At 47.2% G+C, this 24,479-nt stretch overlaps 1 protein-coding gene across 1 annotated transcript in view; it reads left to right on the top strand.

Annotated features, from left to right (window-relative positions):
- Positions 1-24,479, top strand: part of MSH2 (mutS homolog 2) — a 123,409-nt gene that overhangs the window by 45,163 nt on the left and 53,767 nt on the right. The window contains exon 8 of the mRNA XM_044289667.1: positions 18,844-18,953. Within this exon, the coding sequence (XP_044145602.1) occupies positions 18,844-18,953 (110 nt within the window). The remainder of the gene's footprint in view (positions 1-18,843; positions 18,954-24,479) is intronic.

Below are 24,479 nucleotides of genomic sequence, written 5' to 3'. Positions count from 1 at the left end.
TGACCCCCTTCTTAGGCGGAATACTGCACCTTCACCGGATACGGTGCTGGCCATGTGCACGACCCCCTTCCATAAGCGGAACGCTGCACTCTCTGGATTTGCTGCCGGCCATGTGCGGGACCCCCTTCCGTGGGCGGAACGCAGCACTCACTGGATTCGCTGCCGGCCATGTGCGTGACCCCCTTCCTGGGCGGAACGCAGCACTCTCACTGGATCTGTTGCCGATCATGTGCATGACCCCCTTTTTTAGGCGGAATACTGCACTCTCACCGGATACGGTACTGGCTATGTGCACGACCCCCTTCCATTGGCGGAATGCTGCACTCTCGCTGATGTGCTATGATGTACTTATGTACTATGTTATTGTGCTGCACTCTCACTGGTTTTGCTGCCGGCCATTTCTTAGGCGGTATGCTGCACTCTCATTGGATTCCCTGCCGGCCTTAGGTATGCCTCCTTCCCTCAGGCAGCATACATACATCCCTCTGTCTTTGGTTGTTTCCTCGCAGGTACGTTGCTGGCCACGTGCATGTACCCCATACATGGCAGGGTGCTTGCACTCTCGCTGGATCCGCTGTCGGCCATATGCATGACCCCTCTTCCGTAGGCGGTGTACGCACTCTTGCTGGATTCGCTGCCAGCCAGGGGCATGCCTTCCTTCCTCAGGCGACATGCACGCATTCTTAGTGACTGTGTTTGTCTCTCGCCAGTACGTTGCTGGCCATGTGTATGACTCCCATGCATGGCGGTGTGCTCGCACTCTCCCTGGATGAGATGCTGGCCATGTGCTTTACCCCCCTTTTTTCTGGGCGGTGTGCTACACTCTCACTGGATACATTGCTGGCCATGAGAATGGCCCTCTAACATGGGTGGAACGCTTGCACTTCCATTGGATACGGTGCTGGCCTTGTGCGTGACCACCTCTCACTTCAAGGGCAGAATTTGGCACGGTCATGAGATTCACGGCTGTCCTTATATGGCTGTGCTGGACTTGTACATGTCCCCCTTCATTGGCAGAGTAGTTGCACTCTCGCTGAGTTCAGTGTTGGGTGTATTATTGCACACTCATTTAATGCTAGGATACCCCTGTGCATGTTCCCCTTTCACTAGGTGGACCTCCTGCGTTCCTGCTGGTTTATAGGGTATGTCCTGCTTCTCTGAAGTAGGTACGGCCTTAGGCATCACTCCCTTTTGGGACGGGTCTTTGCACTCTTGCCGACTGCTGTTGGCCAGGTACAATTTCCCCCCTTTCGGGGTGGACTGATTGCGTTCCATCGCATGCTATGCTAGGTTTGTGCATAACTCCCTTTCATGTTGCACTTTGCAATTCCGTACATGCTGTGGCACTCTGGGACGAGCCCCCCCTTTTTTCTAGGTGGGTTGGCCTTCTCGCTGCTTACGGGGCTGCTCGTACGTATGCCTCACCTGCTTCCTGCGGCATACCTTTGTTTCTTGGGAGACGATGCTTGCCGCCAGCCTTGCACTCGTCCCTAGGGAGTTCATTCTGTCCTCCTGACCGGACAGGCTCTTTTGCTCTCTGCTGCACCGAGCTGGGTGGTGCTCATTCATTTAGTTGGCCTTTCATTCCAGGGAGTGTTCGTGGGTCCTAGATGCATGCCCATGCGTCCTTCTGCGGCATTACTTCCCTGCGCTAGTGGTCACATGGTCGAGAGTGCTGTTGTCTGCAGCGCCTCTCGAATTCTTCGTTGGCTCTGGCAGGACTGCGGTTCCCTTGCCTGCTGCAATTTCCTCCTCTTCGGATGCAGTGTGGTATGAGTCCTTCCTCTTGGCGCCTCTATGCTTCTGTCTGATCTGCTACCGGGTTCGGGCTGCTCTTCTCGGGAAGGTCACCCGACTTCTCTTGGGTGCTGGATTACCCAGGTCCGGGGACCTCCGCCTTGGGTTCTTCAAGGTATTCGCCTTCTGCGAGGCGGTGGACCGGGCGTCTCACAGTGTAGCGGGTTCTGCTTTTGAGCTGTCCTATGGCTTCCCTGTTGCCCACTCCTCCTCCTTTCGGTTGGAGGGTGTTATGTCGGCCTCTGTCTCCCGCTCTATACAGATCACTCTGATGTGGCTTCCCGCCAGACTTCGGAGGCTGTATTTTCACTGTCCTCCCCTCTGGGGAGAGCATGGTTGTTCATGTGGATGGTTCCGGTGTTCCTTTTGGCCTCGTACCGTCTCCCTTGTTCACGCTGGCTGTATTAGCTGTGTGCCTATTTACCGAGTCTACCGCGTTCTGTCCTCCCGCTGAGTGCAGATTGCGTGGCCCATTCTAAGACGATGGTCCTGATGTAGACTTACCTTCTCGATAACTTGGGGGGACTACCTTTTTGGTCCAGATTGTCCTTTGATCTCCCACACCGGGACTGTAAAACGTGGTTACATCAGCATGGACTTTAGCCTGCCTTCTCCTGGCGTCTGGCGAATCCTTTGGGTTCTTTCCATCTGTCCTCTGCTCCCCCACTCGGGTGGATACGGGACAACGTTGTTCGAGGGCCGACGGGGCTAGTTTTGTCGACCCTTCTGCCCGTGTTACTGGTCTGCGCCTGATCACATTGGGTTTTCACCTGCTTGCCAGGCGACTCCAGCGGGTTCGCTACTGTCCACTCCTGGCTGTGTTTCGTCCAGGATCTGTCGTAAGACTTAGGGTTTTTTGTCTGGGGTTCTGTGGGAAGCTGTGCATTCCCCACTCTGAAGTTCTTTCCCCATGGTTCTGTCTTTTACTTGAGGTGTCAAGTGTCGGCGCTGTTCTTCCTCTTCCAGCGTTCCCGGCCCTCTGGGCCTGCCAAGACCTTCTTCCTCGGAGTGGCTCTTTGGTTCCTCTGTACTGTCCTTCGGTACCGCCCTGGGGACTATATCCTGAGCTCTCGGCGCTCCAGTCTTGTCCTTGGAGCCGTTACAGGAGTTCTCTCTATCCCTTCTGTCCTGTACGGTTGTGTTCCGTATCAGTCGTGTCTCTGACGGGTGCCGGAATGGCCCCTTTTTTTGTTACGAGCTTTCTGTCTTTTCCAGGACAGGGCTGTTCTGCATCCCGTTTCTTCCTTCCTTCCTTCTGAAGGTGGTGTTTGCCTTTCGCTTCAACACCTCACCTATTTGGACGTTGTTTGGGCCTTGCCGTTTTTACTTGGAGATCTCTGACTCTTGCAGACGTTCGGCCTCTTGGGTTTCCAGGAGGTCTGTGCATAGGGTTGACAGACTCCAGGGTGGTTTTCCTCCGCTTGATCAGATTGGCTATTGCTGAGGTTACCGCACCTAGGGCAGGATTCTGTCTTTGGTGTCACCGTTCCTTTCACCAGAGCGGTCGGTGCCTCCTGGGCCGGAGGCATTGGGCTTCGGCCGTGCATTTGGGCACGGCGGCCATAGGTCTGCCTTGCACGCCTTACTGAGTTCTACAGGGTGCATACTCTGACTTTGGCAGATGCTGCCTTACCCCGCCTGGGTTTACAGGCGGCGGTTCATTGATGCCTTTCGGGTGCTTCACCTTGGTGCTGTGGTCCCTCCCCCTTTTGGACTGCTTTTGAACGTCCCAAGGTCTTCTGTGTCCCCCAAGGAAACTGGGCGAGAAAACAAGATTTTTGTATAACTTACCAGTAAAATCTCTTTCTCGCTCTTTCCTTGGGGGACACATCACCCACCCATTCATTGTTTTTTCTCTGTGCGTTTTCCGAGTTTTTGTTACCCGTTGGGTAGTTGGCTTGTTGGTTCCTTGTTGGACTTTGCCTTTTCTCACTGCTTGGACACGCAACTGGCAGTCTCTCTCTCCAGGCTGAGGGTATAGCTGTGGAGGAGGGGCTTAACAGTTTTCACTTAGTGTCACGCCTCCTATGGAGATGAGCTATACCCAAGGTCTTCTGTGTCCTCCAAGGAAAGAGCGAGAAAGAGATTTTACTGGTAAGTTATACAAAAATCTTGTTTTTAGCCAAAAATGAGTAACATGCAATCGTAAAAAAAAAAGCCTCTAAAGGTGTACATGGCCTTTAAGGCAATGCGCATAAAAACCTAAAGCCTCTGCAGACCTCTAGTGAGTAATGCTTTCTCGTCACCTCTGCCTGCATATCGTCTACATTGTAGTGGAGATGAATTCACTTTAACGGGGCGAACACATTATTATCAAAGAGGTAGCACCATGGCTCTGTCCACTACCACTACTGGCATATCTACACCAACATAACAGTCATTCTGGAACGGGTGAAGGTCCAGTGTGAACACAGATCAACGCGCTGTAAAACGCTCAACAAGGAGAAACCAATGCTTCCCTGTGGGAATGGTTCTCATCTGGGCGTTTTACAGCGCGTACGATCGCGCTGTAAAATGCCCTACGCTCAAACAAGTTCTTGAGCTTTTTTTGGGGGGCGTTTGTCGCACGTTCCCGTACATAGATATTCGGGAACTCGCGACAATGTGTGCACGCCTGTCTCTGTATGCGCGATTGTAAACGCCCGTACAATCGCGCATACAGAGCGCTCGTTTCAGAACGCTCAGGTGTGAACCCAGGGTAAACCATGCTCACACTACAACCCCTCACTCACACAGTGGTTACGCCCCTTAGTGCCTCCTTCACAGTAATTATACCCTTTACGGTACCCACACACGGTAGTTTTGCCCCTTACTGTCCCATTCGCAGTAGTTGTGCTCCCACACAGGAGTCATGCCCCCGTAGTGTCCTCTTTACAGTAGTTATGCCAGCTTAGATCCTTGTTCATAGTGTTGTTCCCCCACAGTAGTGTTGATAAAATAAAATAAATTAATGCTTACCTAGCTTCCTTCCCCTGGTGAACGGCAACATCTCCCCAGCAGACACCATGCAGTGATGTCATCATGCCTGCTGGGCTCAGAGAGATTTCGGCCTGTTCGTGTTTCTATTTAGTCCAGCAGGCTTGAATATGTCAGTGTATCGCTGCTGCTGGAGAGTGTGCAGGCTTCCAGGGCAGGATTACCGTAATCCTGCTGGAAGCACCAGGGCAAATGTTTTGGATATATAATGCTAACTCGCCAGCAATATTGTAGCAGTATAATTTTTCATCCCAAATCTGTTGCAGCCATACATTTTAAACCACTGCATTATGGGCAGGAAGGCGGCCTATGTAGCCTGCTACTTGTTAACTACTTATATGTCCCCTATATAGTTCTGCTGAAGATATCATTTCTGCCTTATCTATTAGACCAGGAAAAAAAAGATATAGTAGATTAATCCCTACAGTTAACATCAGCAGAGTTGTAAAACTCACCTTACACTACTACCTGTGAGTGCTGTGTGTGGAATCTCCAACATAGCCTATGATACACAGCTTCACCCTGCTGTCCCATGTCTGTGCTCTTTGCATAATCTGCAGTGTTTCTATAGATGAAGCATCTCGCCGTTCTCCCTGCTTACTCCCACTGCTTACACACTGTTTCCTCCTCTTGTAAGACATGGCAGTCAGAAACTGATCACAAGCAGGAGGCAGGAGAGACGGGCTGAAGCAGCATCAAATAGGAATACACAATGTGAGTGAGGGGACAGCAGTTATGTCACTGATTTATCATTTGCTGCCCTTAGGTAGGATTCTGATCAGAGCAGGTGCAGTATAATGTGATGTATCCTCTGTTGCAGGTAAGTAATGTTGTTTTTTTATTTTTATTTATACCATTCTATATTTGTAGGCAAATGTCATAAAATCCTGGATAACTACCTTCCGGTGGCGGTGACAGAGGTTCTTTTTCTTGTTTCTACCTTTTTCCTGTGATTATTTGCTAAATGTTCTTTGTGGGTTCATTACTCAGCGAGATACATTATCGCCCATTAAGAAGAGTTACAGTCCTAGTAAGTGGGAGTGCTGGTCATCCATCATGCACTAGACTGACGTGCAGTGGCCGCGCGTGCCGTCCTCCAAGCTATTGCTAATAAATTAAGTTGTTGGACCAGGCAGGCATCCAACTCAAATGTAATTTGTTTGACTTCGTCCTTGACCCATCCAACTCCTCCAGTTATTTATTTTTTAAAATAATTTTCCACTTGCCATGTTTTATGTAACCTTGTGGTGTATTTCCCTTACACAAACGCTTGGAGAAGCATTGCATGAGCAGGCCAGTGGTAAAATTAGCATTCTTCTATATATTTGGCTCGTTTCCTATATTCAGGTTTTAATTTCTTTCCCCTAACCTTTCAGTCTTGCATGTTAATATTATCTGAGCCGGTGACCCCACATTCCAGAGGTTTAGACAACTTCCTTTCTTTTTAATTCTCTTTTCTTTGCACTAATGTTAGTATAAGGGAAAGAGAAAATAGTTGTCGGGATGTACTGACGGGAAGCTTGGCCAGACGTGAGATGAAAGTGGAATGCACTACATTTACACATATATAGTTATCGAGTTTTCGATACCCAATCGATACTTTTACCTGGTATCGACCTCTATACCAGAGTTTGCCTTTTTTCGATGCTAGGCTTGTCTATTGCGCAGTCTAGTATCAGAGAACAAGGAGCGCGCTGCTCTCAGCACGCTCCGTGTTCTCCTCAGCAGCACAGGGGAGAAGGAAGCAGTCTTTCCCTCGTCCCTGTGCCGCTGCTGCCACCAATGAGGAGAGAGTGGCGGGCGCACTGCGCGACCAAGAAAGTAAATGTTCAATACAAATCCAGGGAGTGGGTGCTGGCGGGGAGCTGCGATTAGCGGCAGTTAACCCCTCAGGTGCCGCACCCGCCTCCTGTATTAAATGTTAATTATATTATCATTGGTGGCGCAGTGTGCCCTACCCCCCTCCTTCCCAGTATTAGTCATTGGTGGCGCAGTGCATCCCCTCCCCTCAACCCCCCCAATGCCCCCCACCCCCAAAGAATTAAAATCATTGGTGGCAGTGGCCACAGTGTCCCCTCCCCTCCTCCTCATTGGTGGCAGGGGCAGTTCCGATCGGAGCCCCAGCAGTGTAATCATGGCAGCCAGGACGCTACTGAAGCCATGTATAAAGTATAAATCATCCCCTTTCCCAATTTTACATATGTTTATATATTTCATATCACATGTCGCCACGTCTGAAAAGTCCAAACTATTCAAATATATTTAAAAAGTCCTATACGGTGAGCACCGTAACAGAAAAAAAAAAAACTGCGACATTCGACTTTTTTTTTTTTTTGGGTCACCTTCCCCCCCCCAAAAAAAAATGGGATCGGACTGTTCTATTATGGGCCGGACGTTCCATAAAATGCGGAATGCACACTGCTGTTTTTGGTGTTTTTATTTTTTTCGCACGGTACCTAGTATCACAGTACTTTTTTATAGTATCGAAACCGAATCAAAATTTGGGGATCGAAATAACCCTTTATATATTCCAACTTTTCAGCCCCTTAGTGACGAACAATACTGTTTTTTAAGGTGGTCTCCAAGGAGCCTTAGGCTGGGCCCCAGCTGTTGTGCGTTTCCCTTATCTAAGTGTTGTATGGGTCTCCTGTGCATTCAAGAAGAGGCGCTCAGCTGTCTTATGACAGTCAGGCCCTTGGATCAGCAGAACCATTATTCAAGGTCGTTTGAACCCTTAGATGCCGCAGTCAATAGTGACCTCAGCATCTAAGAAAGACTTGTCCTCCTTTTGTGGAGTTACAGGATCCCTCCCAGTCAGAAGCTTTGAAAAGGATCATATCCTATAAATGCCACTAACCAGATTCTTTACTGTGTATGACCTGATCCTCTTCTGATTGGCTCAGGTGTGTCATGTGGTATACCATGTGGTTGCACAAAATTGGAAAGTTATTTTCTTCTCCCTTTTGTTTGTTCTTTTAAAAGTGCAATTTTCGCTGTCTATTAAAACTCTTTAGGGTGTCACACCAGCAGGGGCGTACATAGAAATCACTGGGCCCCATAGCAAGAATCGAAAATGGGCCCCTATTCCCCGTTTATAGCCCCTCCCACTACCCATTCCAGGCCTCTCTCTATGTTCCATGAACTATGCTTGCTGCTGCGTTTTATAACTTATGCCATCAGGGCCGGATTGGGATTACAAAGCAGCCCTGGCACACACAAGAGGTATAATAGATGCAGTGTGTATAGATTTATAGTACATACAGCAGAGTACTGATATGTGAGGTACGAGATATAATATATGCAGTGTGTACAGGTATATAGTATATACAGTAGTGTACTGATATGTGAGGTACGAGTTATAATAGCTGCAGTGTACAGATATATAGTATATACAGTAGTGTACTGATGTGAGGTACAAGGTATAATATATGCAGCGTGTACAGGTATATAGTATATACAGTAGTGTACTGATGTGAGGTACAAGGTATAATATATGCAGTGTGTACAGGTATATAGTATATACAGTAGTGTACCGATAGGTGAGGTACGAGGTATAATATATGCAGTGTGTACAGATAAATAGTATATACAGTAGTGTACTGATGTGAGGTACGAGGTATAATAGATGCAGTGTGTACAGGTATATAGTAAATACAGCAGTGTATTGATGTGAGGTATGAAGTATAAATTACAGCTCATACCTCACATTTCAGTCCACTGCTGTAGATACTATATATCTGTATACACTGCATCTATTATACCTCGTACCTCACATATCAGTACACTGCTGTACATACTATATATCTGTACATATTGCATCTGATACTGTGTAATATATGCTGTGTGTGTGTGTGTATACACACACACACACACACACACACACAGCAGTGTATTGATGTGATACATACAAGGTATAATACTGTAGATGCATTGTTTACAGAAATATGTGGTCAGTTATATATTATGGTCACTGTGTGTGTGAGGTACATGAGGTAGTGGTCACTGTAACTGTCTGAAGTATTATACATGAGTGAGCAATGAGTAAAAACCGGGCATGGAGGGACGGTAAATGATGAGAAGTGGAGGACCTCCTCTTACCATTCCATTCCAGTTTGTATGGATCAATGCAGAGCTGATTGTAAACTTCTAATACTTGCTGTTAGTGGTTAAAGGACCTGTGATGTCATCACAGGTCCTGGCAGATGTACCTTTCAAACCTAGTAACTACACAATTTTTGGTGCAGTTCCTTTGCTAGATCCTGCAGGACCTGTGATGTTGAAGATGATGTCATCACAGGTCCTGGCAGATGCACTGTTCTAACCTGGGAAATACATTTTTCACTGTGCAGTTCCCTTACAGGACCTGTGATGACATAATCAAAGGTCAAATAGCTTTCGAAAGATGGACAGGAGCAATTAGGGGGCAGGGCCTCTCCTCCACTGCGGGCCCCTCTTCCTCACGGGCCCCATAGTAGCTGCGTGGTCTGCCTATATGGTAGGTACGCCGCTGCGACACCAGTCTTCTTATTTTAGTGAGTCAGTTGCGGTAGCGGGTTCTCTTTGACACCAGCATGGACAAAAAAAAGCAGATTCCAACCATGATCCAACCTAAAGACTTCCACCAGCGATTAAGAAATATGTCTGATGGGAAGGCTCAGAAGAAACCTGCACTGCCCTCTGCCTAAAACGGCTTGTTTCACTCCCCCTAGCCTGCACCCTGTCACTTTGGTTCTGCCCACTGGCTCCTGTTTCTCCTTTGTGCATCCCGCCTTGTTTTCTTCTGGCTGGGGCATGGACATGGCCACCTGGGCCACAGCTGCCAATGACTGCCTTCAGTGGTAACATTTCACTTGGGGTCTCATAGAAGTAAATGAAATGGCAGGTCTGCAAATTTACAACTTGGAGACTCTCATTCTCAAAGTCTGAGCAAAGTAATTTAATTCTAGTGATCGTCTGGGATCACGTTGGTGCTAGAAGAGCTTTTTACCACCTTGTCCCATGTCAGCTATGCTTGGCTTTCCCTGGAGGCCACGTTATAATGAATGGCCAACCAGGAAAAAAAACTGGAGTGGATCTGATTAGAGACAAAGGGGCAGATTTACTGAAGACTGCAGTTTTATATGCCGGTCTTAGTATAAAAAAAATAAACTGAGTAACAAGTCAAATTTATTAAGAGGCACATGCCTCTAAACTGGAACTAAAATCTACACCAGAGGAGTTTAATGTGTCAGGCTGCAGAGGCCCGGCCTCCTGCTAAGGCACACCCATTTGTACAACTTTCTGTCGTGAGTGGTAAGAAAAAAAACAACAATTTTTTAGAAAGTTGTACATTTTTGTGCAAAATCTCATTTGCTAAAAAATTTGTAAAATATTTAGGGAAGTTTTACACCGGTCTTTGAAATGTCGTGTGTAGCCGTCAGTCCGTGCCCCAGAATACAATCTACGGCAGTTTAGTGCTGCCATACGTTTCCGTTTTCATTTGCACCTGAAAATAGGCGCAAAGGAACATACAGTAAATGTGGCAGACCTGCAGGCCCTGCCCATGCCGCACCCTTGCCATGCACCTATTTTTAGAAAGTGAACAGGGCGGCTCAGAAATTACATTTGTCACAAAATTTAGTTGTAAATGGTATTTAAAAATTTACAAATACGAGGTTGGTGACAAATTTATTTATTTTTTTTGCCCAAAAATGGGAGCAGGGAGATAAATTTTTGTCTGTGCCGCAGGGGCTTGACTTTTTCCTAGCATGGTTTGTTTTCCAAACCAGCAATGACCCCCAGTGGTTACCACCAGCCAATTCTACATTGGTAGCCTATCCTAGCAGTGTGTCGTGTCTTACACAACCCCTTTAAAAATAGCAGCTTCAGTCCTGAAGGTTTTTCCAGAATGGTTACAGCAGAGTATTTGTGTCTCCTCCTGAATTACCTGTCAATAAACTGCAACGATGCAGCAATTACACATGGCGGGCGATGTCAGTTTTTGTGGTTTTGTTAGCCCGTCGTCTAAGGTAGGGACAATTTCTGGATTAGTCGTCGCCTCGGCTGTATAATTTTCTCCATTTTGCGCAGTGCGGTCTCTGTATGTATTCCTCTTTATACCCGGCGGATGGCTCTCTCTCTCTCGCAGGTACCTGTTAGATGGTTTCAAAGCCATTTCCACTCCACATTACAGAAGTGCTTTATTTTTGCTAAATGGGCTGCTGAGTAAGTAATAGTTTATAAAGCATTTCATCCTCTAAACGGTGTCCCCCGCAGCGCAGACTGATGCCTGCAGGATGTGGTTGCCACAAATTGCAGATAAGCAAGCTTGATTGGGTCAGTTCAGCATCAATCTACCCGGTGGCAGACATAATCCAGGTTATTTATTTGCATGCACTACCTGGGCGGCGTTCACTCCTTCTAACGACCATGACAATTTATTAAATACTAGAACGCTGCTGCTTTGAATTGCCGGTTAACGTTGCTGAAGTCATGGATATTATTTGTCGGACGCGGTGTATCTCGGTATCCACACATTTATGAGTGATTCTCTGGGGTCATACATATTTTATACCTGCGGCTACAGCACATCCGTATTAAATATGAGTATTTACGTGTTATGGTGGGTTTATCCAGTATATACAACAGGTCTTGGCTTTATAATATCTTTTTATGTAGCATTTTTGCTGCAGTGAGCAGGAGGTTATAAAGAGTCAAACCTTCATTTCAAACACAAATTGTATCTGCCAGTTAAAACCATATAGCGACACATATCCTTTTTTTTCCTAAACAGTTTTTATTTTCTGTTTGCGGATTTATTCTATTTGCTGGACATGATTATGGGGGTGGCCATCTTGCCCGAGCTGTTCTTAACAGCATTAAGAAAATTGCTTTACGGCCGCCCCATGGTCCAGAGATACATTGGACTGGAGGGGACTCATTGACTTCTATGGGAGTTTTCTGGGCATGCTCTGTGACCTGTGCAGAGGTCATTGTACAAGAAGAGAATAGATAAAGCTCTGATAGTCACCTATTGTGAGTGATGGATCCTGTCTTATCTATACACAGAGCTGATATCATTACAGGCAGGATTAGAATGACAGATGAGTAGGTAACTGCAGTAAAGTGATCTGTACAGACCAAGAAGCTTAGTGGCCAGTGTGAAAACTTCAGGATTTTGTTGAAATACAGTTTGACTTGAAAAATAAAAAAATATATTAAATATAAAAACATGATTTAAACTATAGCATTTTCTAATCACACGTTCCCTTTTAATTCTGAAGGTGATCGTGATATGTTAGAAAGGACTCATTGATGGAGGCCAAGGTATTGAGGTTGGTTTAGTGCAGGGATGGCCAACTTGCGGCTCTCCAGCTGTTGTAAATCTACAATTCTCATCATGCCCTGCTGTAAGCAGTCTGGGCATGCTGGGAGTTGTAGTTTTTTGCAACAGCTGGAGAGCCGAAGGTTGGCCTTCCCTGGTTTAGTGTATAGGGTACACATGTAGGTTTTTGTAGCTCACATGGGAAGGTGGTCATCTCCATTCTTAGAATCAATTCCAGGACTTGCCCTGAATTTGGTGTGGACCCAGGACTTGGATCCCTACACCAGAGGGACATTGTAAAGGAAGTGTGCCACCAAAAATCTGCCAATTATAACCAGGTGGCGACGCATCCTTTTTTTTTTTCTAATCAGTTTTTATTTTCTGATTGTAGATTCATTCTATTTCAGGTACATGATTATGGGGGCGGCCATCTTGCCTGAGCTGTTCTTAATACCATTTACACAGCATTAAGAAAATTGCTTTACAGCATCCACATGGGCCATAGACACAGTGGTCTGGAGGGGTCCTCATTGACTTCTGTGGGAGATCTATTCTTTCCTTGTACAGGGCATGCCTAGAAAACTAAGCTTTGACAATCACCGACTGTGGACCTAGCCTTAGCTGCAGGCTGTCCGTACATGTAGGACATGTTCTCCTCTTGCCTTTTGGTCTACATGCCAGAAAAGTCCTCACAATATCCCTTTAGCTGTATGGTCACATTCCTGTACTTTTTATCATTTTGCATTTTCCAAACTGGCATTGAAGGCTGACCTTGGCTCTTCTCTTGGAATAAAGCATAGAGGATTACCATACTATGCATAAAGGGCTGTCTCACTTCAGCCAATGGCATTTATCATGTTGAGGAAGTTAATACAATCCACTTACTAATGTATTGTGATTGTCCATATTGCCTCCTTTGCTGGCCGGATTCATTTTTCTATCACTTTACACATTGCTCATGTCCAGGGTTTACGACCACCCTGTAAAACAGCAGTGGTGGTCGTGCTTGCGCATATAGAAAACAGCTACGGCTGCTCTGGTGGCTGGGACCGTGGGAGTTCGTATAGGCATGCATCACCAGAAGCTCCTGTCCCGGCCTTGTTGTATCTTCACTGCAGCAGGTGGCTGTAACCCCTGGATATGAGCAGTGTATAATGTGAGGGAAAAATGAATCAAGCCAACAAAGGAGGCAATATGGACAATCGCAATACATTAGTAAGTGCCTTGTATTAATTGTCTCTACATGATAAAGGCTATTTGCTGAAATGAGACAATCCCTTTAAGGGCTGTTTCACACGAGCGGATGCCGTGCGTGACATCCGCTGCGTGAATGACAGCCAAGACCCGATGCAGACTGCAGAAGCACGGAGCATTAACATGATTGATAATGCTCCGTGCCTCTCTGTGACCTCTTTACTACGAAATCACGGTGACAACTTATCTCACTGTGATTTCCTTAGTAAAGAGATCAGAGAGGCACGGAGCATTATCAATCATGTTAATGCTCCGTGCTTCTGCAGTCTGCATCGGGTCTTGGCTGACATTCACGCAGCGGATGTCACGCACGGCATCCGCTCGTGTGAAACAGCCCTAAAAGTCAGCCCAAAAAAACGAGACCCTCGTCTTGCTGGGACATACTGTGAATTGAAGGACATTGTTTGCACATCTTATTTTCTATGGATGTTGTCGTTGTTGTTCGGATTGCCTCTCGCTTCTTTCTGCTCGGTGTCAGACCTGTCTGTTGAAGCTTCTACTTGATGGCAGTTAAATGAGATTTTGCAGCGCTGTTCAGACTACACCTCTGTGTACACAAGCCTCTTGTCAGGCTTCAGCATGTCTCCTTTCATACTCTAGCGCCCTTCTCAAGTATCCGTGTTTCTTCTCGAGAGCATCTCGACACTGACGGTTTCATTCACACTCCTGCTTCATGCCGCTCTTCTCAGGCTTAATGTGCCTCCCATTTATAAATGTTTAATATGGTAATTTTCCAGGATTGTAAGGCATCTCGCAGCCAGAGACTCACTTCATTATAAAGCTGTGTGCACGCAGGAGAGCTCGAAGCCAACGCTATGTTTACAGGTTTCTTCTATTAGCCTGGTACATATAGCGGGCACGGGTACAGAATATTCAGCATTTTGGGTTTAGAATAAAATAAATAAAATAAAAGCCTGAAAAGACCCCCTCAGAATTACTAAAAAAAAAAAAAAAGCGTTTAGACTAAGGGCTTTTTCACACAAACGCATAGCATTCAGACTGGATCCTGACCCATTCATTGTAATGGGTCTGTGTACGTTTTTCATGCCTCATCTCTGCGTTCACAGTGCTGCAGACTAAAAAAAATATCAAGGAGTCATTGGCTCCTAACCTGAAAAATTTAGGAGCCAAATGAAATTTTTAGTCGCCAAATTTAAGATACATATAATTACGGTACAATAAAAAAAGAGACGGGTCTTACCTTGTGTAGTTGCCCATTTGTGTCCTCCTTTTGATTAGTTCTTTCAGCCCCATCAATCTTGAGGTTCACCGCCCTTCATTACACCCCCTCACTGTTCCTCCATTAGGCCCCCACCTACTCTCACCCACATGTCTACTGTAAAAAATAAAAACTGGGATGCTTAGGAGCATGAGGCTTCCTAGGCTACAGCCCACACAGTTAAAGGGGTTGTGCACTCATCTCCATGACCTGGACATGCAGATTTGGGTTGCTGATCATGCTTCCTTGATCCCCTAGGTGCTGGGCCTTGGCTCCTTCGCTTCCAGGCCTCCGCTGCTTGACTTGGGTTTCTCCATGAAAACTTTTATCTTGATACCACAGCAGCCAATCACTGGCCACAGTGGAGATCTGCTCCCCTTGTATCACATGACCAATTAACATAATGCAAGGGAAGCTGTGATCAGTTATTGGCCGTAACGGCGTCAAACAGGAAGGGACTTGAGACGAGCAACGGAGGCTGGGGCGCTAACCGCTCTCTGCCCATCACCCCACACGTCAGTAAGGAGCCGCGCACTAACATAGCTGTCCTTTTCTAGATCGTGCAGGAGCTCTGTACTGCCCTCCCAGCACTGCCGGGGTCGCATAGCATTATATTGATTTATGATGCTGTGTAACCCTTACGGTTTTGCAATGTATTGGATAACACTGACAGCAGTATGTTAGTGTTATCCAGTACACTCCAGACCTTTGAGGGTTACATAGCATTTTAAATCAATATAATGCTATGCGACCCGGTTAGTACTACACAGGCGAGGACGGGGGATCCCACTGACATACTGTGGTGTGAAACCAGCACAGCCGGTGCTTAGAAATCTTCTAACAGGGTTCCTCATTGTGACCTCCTGGGGACCCAGTCCTATAAAACACACTAATAAATCTGCATGCCTAGTTCTCTCAGCCGTGGACTGTGCGGCCCTAGTTGACATGTCTCCAGAAGCTCAGCTCCACAGCACAGATTCAAACTTGCCAGACTGCTGGAGGCGGGACCCCAAGCCACGCCCACCCTCTGTCGGGTCGCGTGAGGGGCGGATCTTCTCCCAGCGCGTGTCTGCTGGATGAAAGCAGAGCAGCGGAGAGTCCAGGCGCTAATGGTGACGAGACTACAAAGTATGTTCTATATTGTGTTTTTTTCCACGCAGATCTGGTTGCATAAAAATGATTGGGGCTTGTGTAAAAACGCAAATTGCGTCCAGATGCAATGTATTTGATGCTTGTTAGGAGATGTAGATTGTTCAGTTTTTCTGCACGGGAGTGAAAAGCGCATACAATGTAGATGGGGAAAATGGAAACTGTGAACGGAATCGCAGAGAAAAATGATTGAACTTGAGTGCAAAACCATACATTTTTTTTCCTGAACAGATCCTGGCACAAGAGGCCTAAGAAGCTTTTCAACTTCTGCTTTCCCCCCTCCCCCAAATAGTCCCCTCCGTTGTGCCGCAATGCCCCCCTGTGTGTTCCGGTGCCCAATATGCTAATTGGTACCATCGGCTGCAGCTCTCCTCAGTGGACGTCTCCATTCGCTTCGGACCACTACACAACCAGGGAAAAGACTTGCTGTGGCCAGAACAGGCTATGGAAGGGAGTACACGGCCAGGGAGAAGGAGACGCCCACTGAGGAGCGCTAAGGTTACCTCCTCCCTGTACCAATGGTACTAAGAACACACAGGTGGGCATAGCGGGGTGCAGCAGAGCAGACTATTTGGAAAAAAAATAAAAAGGCATCTGCAGCAGATGGGACATACCTTACTAGTATGAAAAAACTAAAATCTCATGAAAGGTCCTTTTTTTAATGCACCTGTAAAGGCAGAAGGCGCCCAGGTATGAAACATTAGCAGACATGTGAGAAGAGTTTCACGTATTTTTTTCTAGATATAATCCGGCGCCTCCTTAACCAAGTGAAATAAATGGTTAGGTGCAAAGGCCATCAAACACCCTGCGGCCGACGAGGTGTGAGTGTACCATTTTTATTATTTTGACTTGTGTTACTGCTTTATTTACTATAGTTGTAAGTTTGAGGTTCTTGGCGCACCTTTGGATCAACATCCCTATATGTATCTTGGCGCCTGCAGCCTGCTTCTGCTCCATCATTGAGTTTAATTGCTTTTTCATTGTAGACATTCATTTCACTTTGTCAGGAGGTGCAGACTTTGGGAGTCATTTATTAAGCATTTTAGGTGCCGGTCTTAATACCCCTTTAGATGGCGGTGGATGGGCAGAATTTATGTAGAGGCCCCGGCCTACATAGCTTTGGCGTATCAGCTGCCTGTCTAAATCTGCTCTAGCTCCGTAGATGGCGTACATTTAGACCTTTTTCTACACCTAAAACAGACGTAGAAAATGATCACAGAGAGACCGGCCTGCCCATGTCTGCGGCAGATATACACCAAAACGTGGCATATATCTGTAAATGACCCTCTTTATCCTTAGCATTGTACATGTGGTGGTAGTGAGTGCCCCTGTCTTGGTCCATTACACCTCCCATCTGTCCAAAACAGTTTTCTTCTAGCATAGAACAAGGCTCGTTCGTCTTTATCCAGAGTTCATTTTGTAGGCCTAGGCCCAAGAGAGATCAGTGGGTTCCTTGTCATACAGGTAGACTGTTACTGTAGGGCAGGCATGGCCAACCTGAGGCTCTCCAGCTGTTGTAAAACTACAACTCCCATCATGCCCTGCTGTAGGCTGATAGCTGTAGACTGTCCGGGCATGATGGGAATTGTAGTTTTGTAACAGCTGGAGAGCCTCAGGTTGGCCATCCCTGCTGTAGGGACTCATCCCAGTAAGGTTGCCTTGTCATGGCAGGTTATTGAGCGTTGACCTCAAATTCACAAATGCAGTACACAGAAAATACATATATCTTAGTGCCCATAAGGGAACTGCGGCATCTTTTTTTGGTTTAGGAGACGTCCTCTTCAGTATATGATTGGAAAAGCATTTGGAACAGCATATGACATCCCTTAGTGATTGGTGGCAAGGCCCCTACCAATCCTTATAATGTAGGGGCTGCAGTGCTCTGCACACCTTCCCAGTGTTTGCTTGCACTGCTACTCCCAGGCCACCTCTTTACAGGTTAGGCTACTTTTACACTAGCGTTTCTATTTTCCGGTATTTAGATCCGTCATAGGATCTCAATACCAGAGAAAAACGGCTCCGTTTTGTCCCCATTCATTGTCAATGGGGACAAAACGTAACTGAACAGAACGGAGTGACCTGAATGCATCCGGTTCCGTTTGGTTGTGTTCCCATACCGGAGAGCAAACCGCAGCAAGCTGAGCTTTTCTTTCCGTCCTTGGATGCGGAGCAAAAGGTATCGGGCATGACCCACAATGCAAGTCAATGGGCACGGATCAGTTTTCTCTGACACAATAGAAAACAGATCCGTCCCCCATTAACTTTCAGTGGAGTTCATGACGGATCCGTCTTGGCTATGTTACAGACAATACAACCAGATCCGTTCATACCGGATGCAGACGGTTGTATTAGGCTACTTTCAAAGCGTTTCGGTTTCCGTTCGTGAGCTCCGTTTTGAAGGCGCTCACGAGCGGACCCGAACGCAGCCGTCCAGCCCTGATGCAGTCTGAATGGAGGCGGATCCGCAGACTGCATCAGTCTGGCGGCGTTCAGCCTCCGCTCCGCTCCCTCCCACGACAGGCGTCCACTGAACGCTCTTGCAGCGTTCGGGTGTCCGCCTGGCCGTTCGGAGGCGTGCGGATCCGTGCGGATCCGTCCAGACTTTCAATGTAAGTCATGGGGACGGATCCGTTTGAAGATGCCACAATGTGGCTCAATCTTCAAGCGGATCCGTCCCCCATTGACTTTACATTGAAAGTCTGAACGGATCCGCGCAGGCTACTTTCGCACTTGCGCACTTGCGAATTTTTTTAAAGTTATTAATGCAGACGGATCCGTACTGAACGGAGCCTCCGTCTGCATTAATATGAGCGGATCCGTTCAGAACGGATCCGCCCGAACGCTAGTGTGAAAGTAGCCTTATCAGTAGCGGAAGCGTTTTTGCTGAGCCTGCAGGTAGCCTTTTACTTTGAATGAAGCTCTTCTCCTGTTCCGCCTTCTGTGCAGAAGATAATGTGGCCCCTTCGTTATTCCGGGCTGGTGAGAATGATCAATAATTGATCAGGATGCTATGGCAGAGTCTAGTGATATATCACATTCGATGAGTATCCCATAAAATATATATTGATGTCTTATTTCTGCCTGTCTTTTCTCAGCCGGGTGACATTCTAGATCCAGGTCAGTTAATGTTGCTTTTTCTTTACAGGTAGTCACCAGATGCTGCTGCTGGCCGTCTTTGTCACTCCTCTCACCGATCTTACTTCAGACTTTTCCAAGTTCCAAGAAATGATTGAGACCACCATGGACATGGATCAGGTATCTGCAGAGCATTTTTTTTCATTAAAGGGGTTATCCCATTAAAAGGGTCGTCATTGACGTACATTGTGTGCCAGGATGGATCCATTTGGCTCTGTTTCGTCAGACTGACACCAAAACACTGCAAGCAGTGTTTTGGTGTCCACCTTCAGAGCGGAATGGAGACGGAACGGAGGCAAACTGATGTGTTCTGAGCAGATCCTTATCCATTCAGAATGCATTAGGGCAAAACTGATCCCTTTTGGACCGCTTGTGAGAGCCTTGAACGGATCTCGCAAACGGAAACCAAAACGCCAGTGTGAAAGTAGCCTAACTTTGAGCCTCTTGTAAGAAGCAAATTACTAATGGTGGTTGTTACCAACATTTTTTGTTTTCTGCCCCCTGTATAATTGTATGTGTAGCTGGTAATGTTGAAAGGAAACCGTGTGCTTCAGATAACTGATATGCTGCTATTTATGTGTACAGTATGAGCTGGAAATGTGGGGAATCAGGTGTAAATCTAAGTGGAAATAAGTTTTTATCTGCTAAATAAAAGAGATGTTTATATTGATGGCCTATCCCAGGCATGCTCAACCTGCGGCCCTCCAGCTGTTGCAAACTACAACTCCCAGCATGCCCGAACAGCCTACAGCTATCAGCCTACAGCAGGGCATTGTCGGAGTTGTAGTTTCACAACAGCTGGAGGGCCGCAGGTTGAGCATGCCTGGCCTATTCTTACCTCACCCACCCACATTCTGTGTCACTGTAGCTCCAGAGTGAACTACACAGCTCCTTCCATTGTGCAGTAGATGGAGATGGTTACTGCAGCACTGCTCCCATTCACTTCAGTGGGGGTAGTGCTGCAGTAACCAGCTCTGTCCATTACACAATGTGCGGAGCTGTGTAGTTCACACTGAAGCGGCTAATCCTTGGGGGAATTAGGGGGGTGAGGATTGTAAACCCCTGAGGATATGACATTAATATAAAAATCCCCTTGCTTGAAAGTGTATCTAACCTTTCAAACAACTTTATTAACACCTGTTCTAAAAGTCCTATAATACATTTTTGTAATTTTTTTTTTTTTTTACCATTTTACTTGCAAAATAGGCAGCCAGAGTTGATCGCTTTGGAATCCGTACACCGTAGACCTGTATGTGGTGTACCGATTCCTCTGTACTGCAGGCATAGGGGCTGCACTGTGGGAGCTTTTATCGCTGCTCTTGCCCGTTCCCGCCCCAATCATCTGAAGCCTGGCATTGTGGATCAGTACGGAGTCTTTTGCACAGAGGTGTTTTGCGGAGCGGGCAGTGGCAGGAGCAGCAATGTGCCATGCAGAACTGAAGCCCATATGGATGTGATATGCAAGGCTTCAGTGGAGCGGGCACAGGCAGGAACAGTGATGTGTGCCAGTACAGTGCTACCTGCAGTACAGTGGAATCCACACAACCTGCACCACCATGTCAGTGGTGTACTGGTGTATGGATTCCAAGCACTGTAGACAACCTGAAATTCCTATTGCTGATTTATTTTAGAAAAAAAAGTTTAATGCAAAAAATAATCAGTAGCCCATCTCTTATTACACAGGACAATGTCCTCCCAATAACCAAACATCATTTATTCTCCTCCAAAGATGCAATCAGGTTGACAAACATGTTCCTCAAGAGGGAATTTCTTTTACATGGCTGCAGCATGTGACCTCTGAAGCTAATCAAAGGTTAAATGGAGATTTCTCTTATCCCGGCTGTTAGAGCACAGCTAGGCCATCGTTAGACAGCTGAGCACCCGTTCTAGGCCATCATTAGACAGCTGAGCACCCGTTCTAGGCCATCATTAGACAGCTGAGCACCCGTTCTAGGCCATCATTAGACAGCTGAGCACCCGTTCTAGGCCATCATTAGACAGCTGAGCACCCGTTCTAGGCCATCATTAGACAGCTGAGCACCCGTTCTAGGCCATCATTAGACAGCTGAGCACCCGTTCTAGGCCATCATTAGACAGCTGAGCACCCGTTCTAGGGCAGCAAGAGACATCCATGCAGGGTGTCTTCTGCAGCACTGTAAAAACGTGGTGCTGTAGAATAAGGCTGCTTAGTGGCCTTTGCTCTTTAGTGGTCATTAAGGGGTTAATGGAGAGACGCATACTTACCTGCTTTCCAGTGCTGCCTCCTGGCTCCTTCTCTCCCCACCCTCGGCTTCTCTGCTCGGCTCTTAGGATGTAAACTTTAGTTTTGACGCTGCTGCAGTCAATCGCGGGCCACACTGGTGACCTCCTCCCGCTTGCGTCATGTCAAGCGGTCACGTGACACGATGGGACAGGTCACCACTGCCGCCTGCCCTTGGCTGCAGTGGCATCAAAACAGAGGTTTGTATCCTAGCAGTATCTGGGAAGTATGCTTTCCTTCGCAAGTCTTATCAAAGAGGTGGGTTTGCCAACCCCCCCGTAGGTGCACCCCTTCCCTTCAATATTTAAATCGGCAGTTCTTTGGAAAAATATTTGCAGTAAATCCACTTGAGCCCCACTAATGCCCGTATGTGAATGAGAACTGTGGTGCGTTTAGTCGTTAGACCAGTGCACAAAGTAACAGTCATCACAAAGTAAGGATTTTCATGCTCTGAATATCTTGCATTACAAGCAATGAAAGCTTTTATCAATATCTAGTGTAAGAAATTGTCTGTCACAGTCGAGCGTCCAGTAGAAATTACTTACCTACTTGTGGATCATTGGGACATGTCTGGGAATGTTGGTTCTGTCCTAAGCATTTCAATTAGGTCTGTCTGTTATTTGATCAAGGACACTCGTGCATCGTATTGTCAGAATCTGGCCACGTTCCATTGTCTGTGCGCGTGCTCTGCTTAGTCCTTGCACTAGTAGTACTGTATTCAATATGATCACCTCTGTTTTCATATTACTTTATGGCTGCGTTCCATGACTCAAAATAGTCATATCAGTCAAAATAAGAAAAAACTCTTACCAGTTACATCATTGGGGTCAGCCACAAGGAGACGCTATACTGTATGGGGTCAGCCACAAGGAGACGCTATACTGTATGGGGTCAGCCACAAGGAGACGCTATACTGTATGGGGTCAGCCGCCAGGAGACGCTATACTGTATGGGGTCAGCCACAAGGAGACGCTATACTGTATGGGGTCAGCCGCCAGGAGACTCTATACTGTATGGGGTCAGCCGCCAGGAGACTCTATACTGTATGGGGGCGGGGGCCGCCAGGAGACGCTATACTGTATGGGGGCGGGGGCCGCCAGGAGACGCTATACTGTATGGGGGCGGGGGCCGCCAGGAGACGCTATACTGTATGGGGGAGGGGGGCCGCCAGGAGACGCTATACTGTATGGTGGCGGGGGCCGCCAGGAGACGCTATACTGTATGGGGGCGGGGGCCGCCAGGAGACGCTATACTGTATGGGGGCGGGGGCCGCCAGGAGACGCTATACTGTATGGGGGCGGGGGCCGCCAGGAGACGCTATACTGTATGGGGGCGGGGGCCGCCAGGAGACGCTATACTGTATGGTGGGGTGGGGCCGCCAGGGAGGACGCTATACTGTATGGGGGCGGGGGCCGCCATGAGACGCTATACTGTATGGGGGCGGGGGCCGCCAGGAGACGCTATACTGTATGGGGGCGGGGGCCGCCAGGAGACGCTATACTGTATGGGGGCGGGGGCCGCCAGGAGACGCTATACTGTATGGGGGCGGGGGCCGCCAGGAGACGCTATACTGTATGGGGGCGGGGGCCGCCAGGAGACGCTATAAGAAAGCCTTGTGGCCACAGGCCACCATACATACAAAAATACTTTACGATATACTTTTCCCCTGGCTGCCTCGCTTGTGTGCTCCGATTCTGACATCAGATGTCGGTGGGCGGAGATTTGAATATGAGAGCAAGGAGGAGGGAGAGCCGGGGGCGGCAGCTGCGGCAAGTAATACGTTTGTAATTTCGTCATCAGAGCGCACACTAGCGAGGCAGCCGCAGGAAAAGTCTCTCCAGAGACACCCAGTACTCACACAGAGTTTGCCACATAGAACCGGCACTGGTGGGTGGAGTCTGGAGACTTGAATAAGGGAGGCGGAGCAAGAAGGAGCCAGGAGCAAGTGGAAGTAATGTGTTTGTACTCGGCGCTATGCAAGGTGCAGGGGCGGGCGGACGCAGATTTAGAAGCAGTCAGCGCACTTAACCGCTTCGGTGAGGTCACAAAATACCGCGGTAATTAGGAAACTGCGTCATCTGCGGTTTTTTCCAAATATATCATATCATAGTATATCATCAACACCGGTATATCGCCCAACCCTACATCCACAGCGCCCCCATAACGCATGACGTCCACAGCGCCCCCCTATTCAGTGGCTGCTAGCTAGTGCAGTGTATAGTGATCTGTAGGAGGTCTGTCTAGTTTTACCTTGTTCTTCATTATTCGATTGCTCCAGCCGGTTACGACAGTTGTAACTGCGCAGATTTTGGAATAATGAATTGGTCTTGTTGCCTTCCTGTTTTCCGTGTACAGTCAGTTTCAGGAGCTAATTGGTCCCTGACCAGAGCCAGGTCCACATGTTGACTGCTTGTAATTGGAAAGGGATATTGATTAATATGGTCTTTGTTTCTATTTGTGTCCGTCAGTCAATTCTCAGCGGGTAGAACATTTATTTTGAGTTTAATGTGTGAAAATATTGATATGCGCATTGGTTTAAGGTGTTTTTCTTTTTTATCCTTAGTTTCATTTTGTGATATTTGGTTCTCTTGTATATTTCTACATGTAGCCAATTGTCTTTTATTACTGATTGGCTCCTAAAATCCTCCTGTACAGTCGCCTTTTTGGAGCCATTTTATTACTTTCTGATGGGCAACTCACCAGTCTTTGGGGCCACTCTATTTGCAGAATACAGGCTGCAATATTCTTCTGCATGTTGAGAATAAGTGTCCATTTACACGTCCGTATGTGTTTTGCAGATTCGCAAAACACTGTCACCGGCACCTCGCCGGCAATTGCGGACAAGAGTAGGACCTGTTCTATTTTTTTTTTTTTTTTTTTTGCGGAATGGAAGTGCGGATCCGCAAATGCGGACAGCACATTCCGGCCCCATTGAAAATGAATAGGTCCGCACCTGTTCCGCAAAATTGCAGAACGGATGCAGACCCATTTTGCGGACGTGTGAATGGACCCTAAGCGAGGCAGTTGTATGTATCTTTTGCATGCAGCGGTATGTGTCTGGTAGACTGCCAGAAGGCATTCTGAAAACATGATGGACCCCATTATAACCAATGGGATCTGCTGGGCTCCAGCTGTATCAGCAGATGCTGGATACAGCCATTCTGGTATTCTGTTCCTACGGTGGAACAGAATACTGGAATTGCAATCACCCGTGCCTCTGTGTCATGGACAGATGCTATCACTTCTAAGAGACCATTATCTATAATTGGTTATTTTTCAGAACTTCAGTTATTAGTGATTGGGATTTTTTATTTATTTTTGCTGTAACAAGCTGCTCTTTAAAAGGTACTAGCTCAATTACGCGAGGCAAGTAAACACTCACTGAC

Source organism: Bufo gargarizans, chromosome 4 (assembly GCF_014858855.1).
Source record: "Bufo gargarizans isolate SCDJY-AF-19 chromosome 4, ASM1485885v1, whole genome shotgun sequence".
Taxonomy (NCBI): domain Eukaryota; kingdom Metazoa; phylum Chordata; class Amphibia; order Anura; family Bufonidae; genus Bufo; species Bufo gargarizans.
This window is presented reverse-complemented; position numbering and strand designations above follow the sequence as displayed.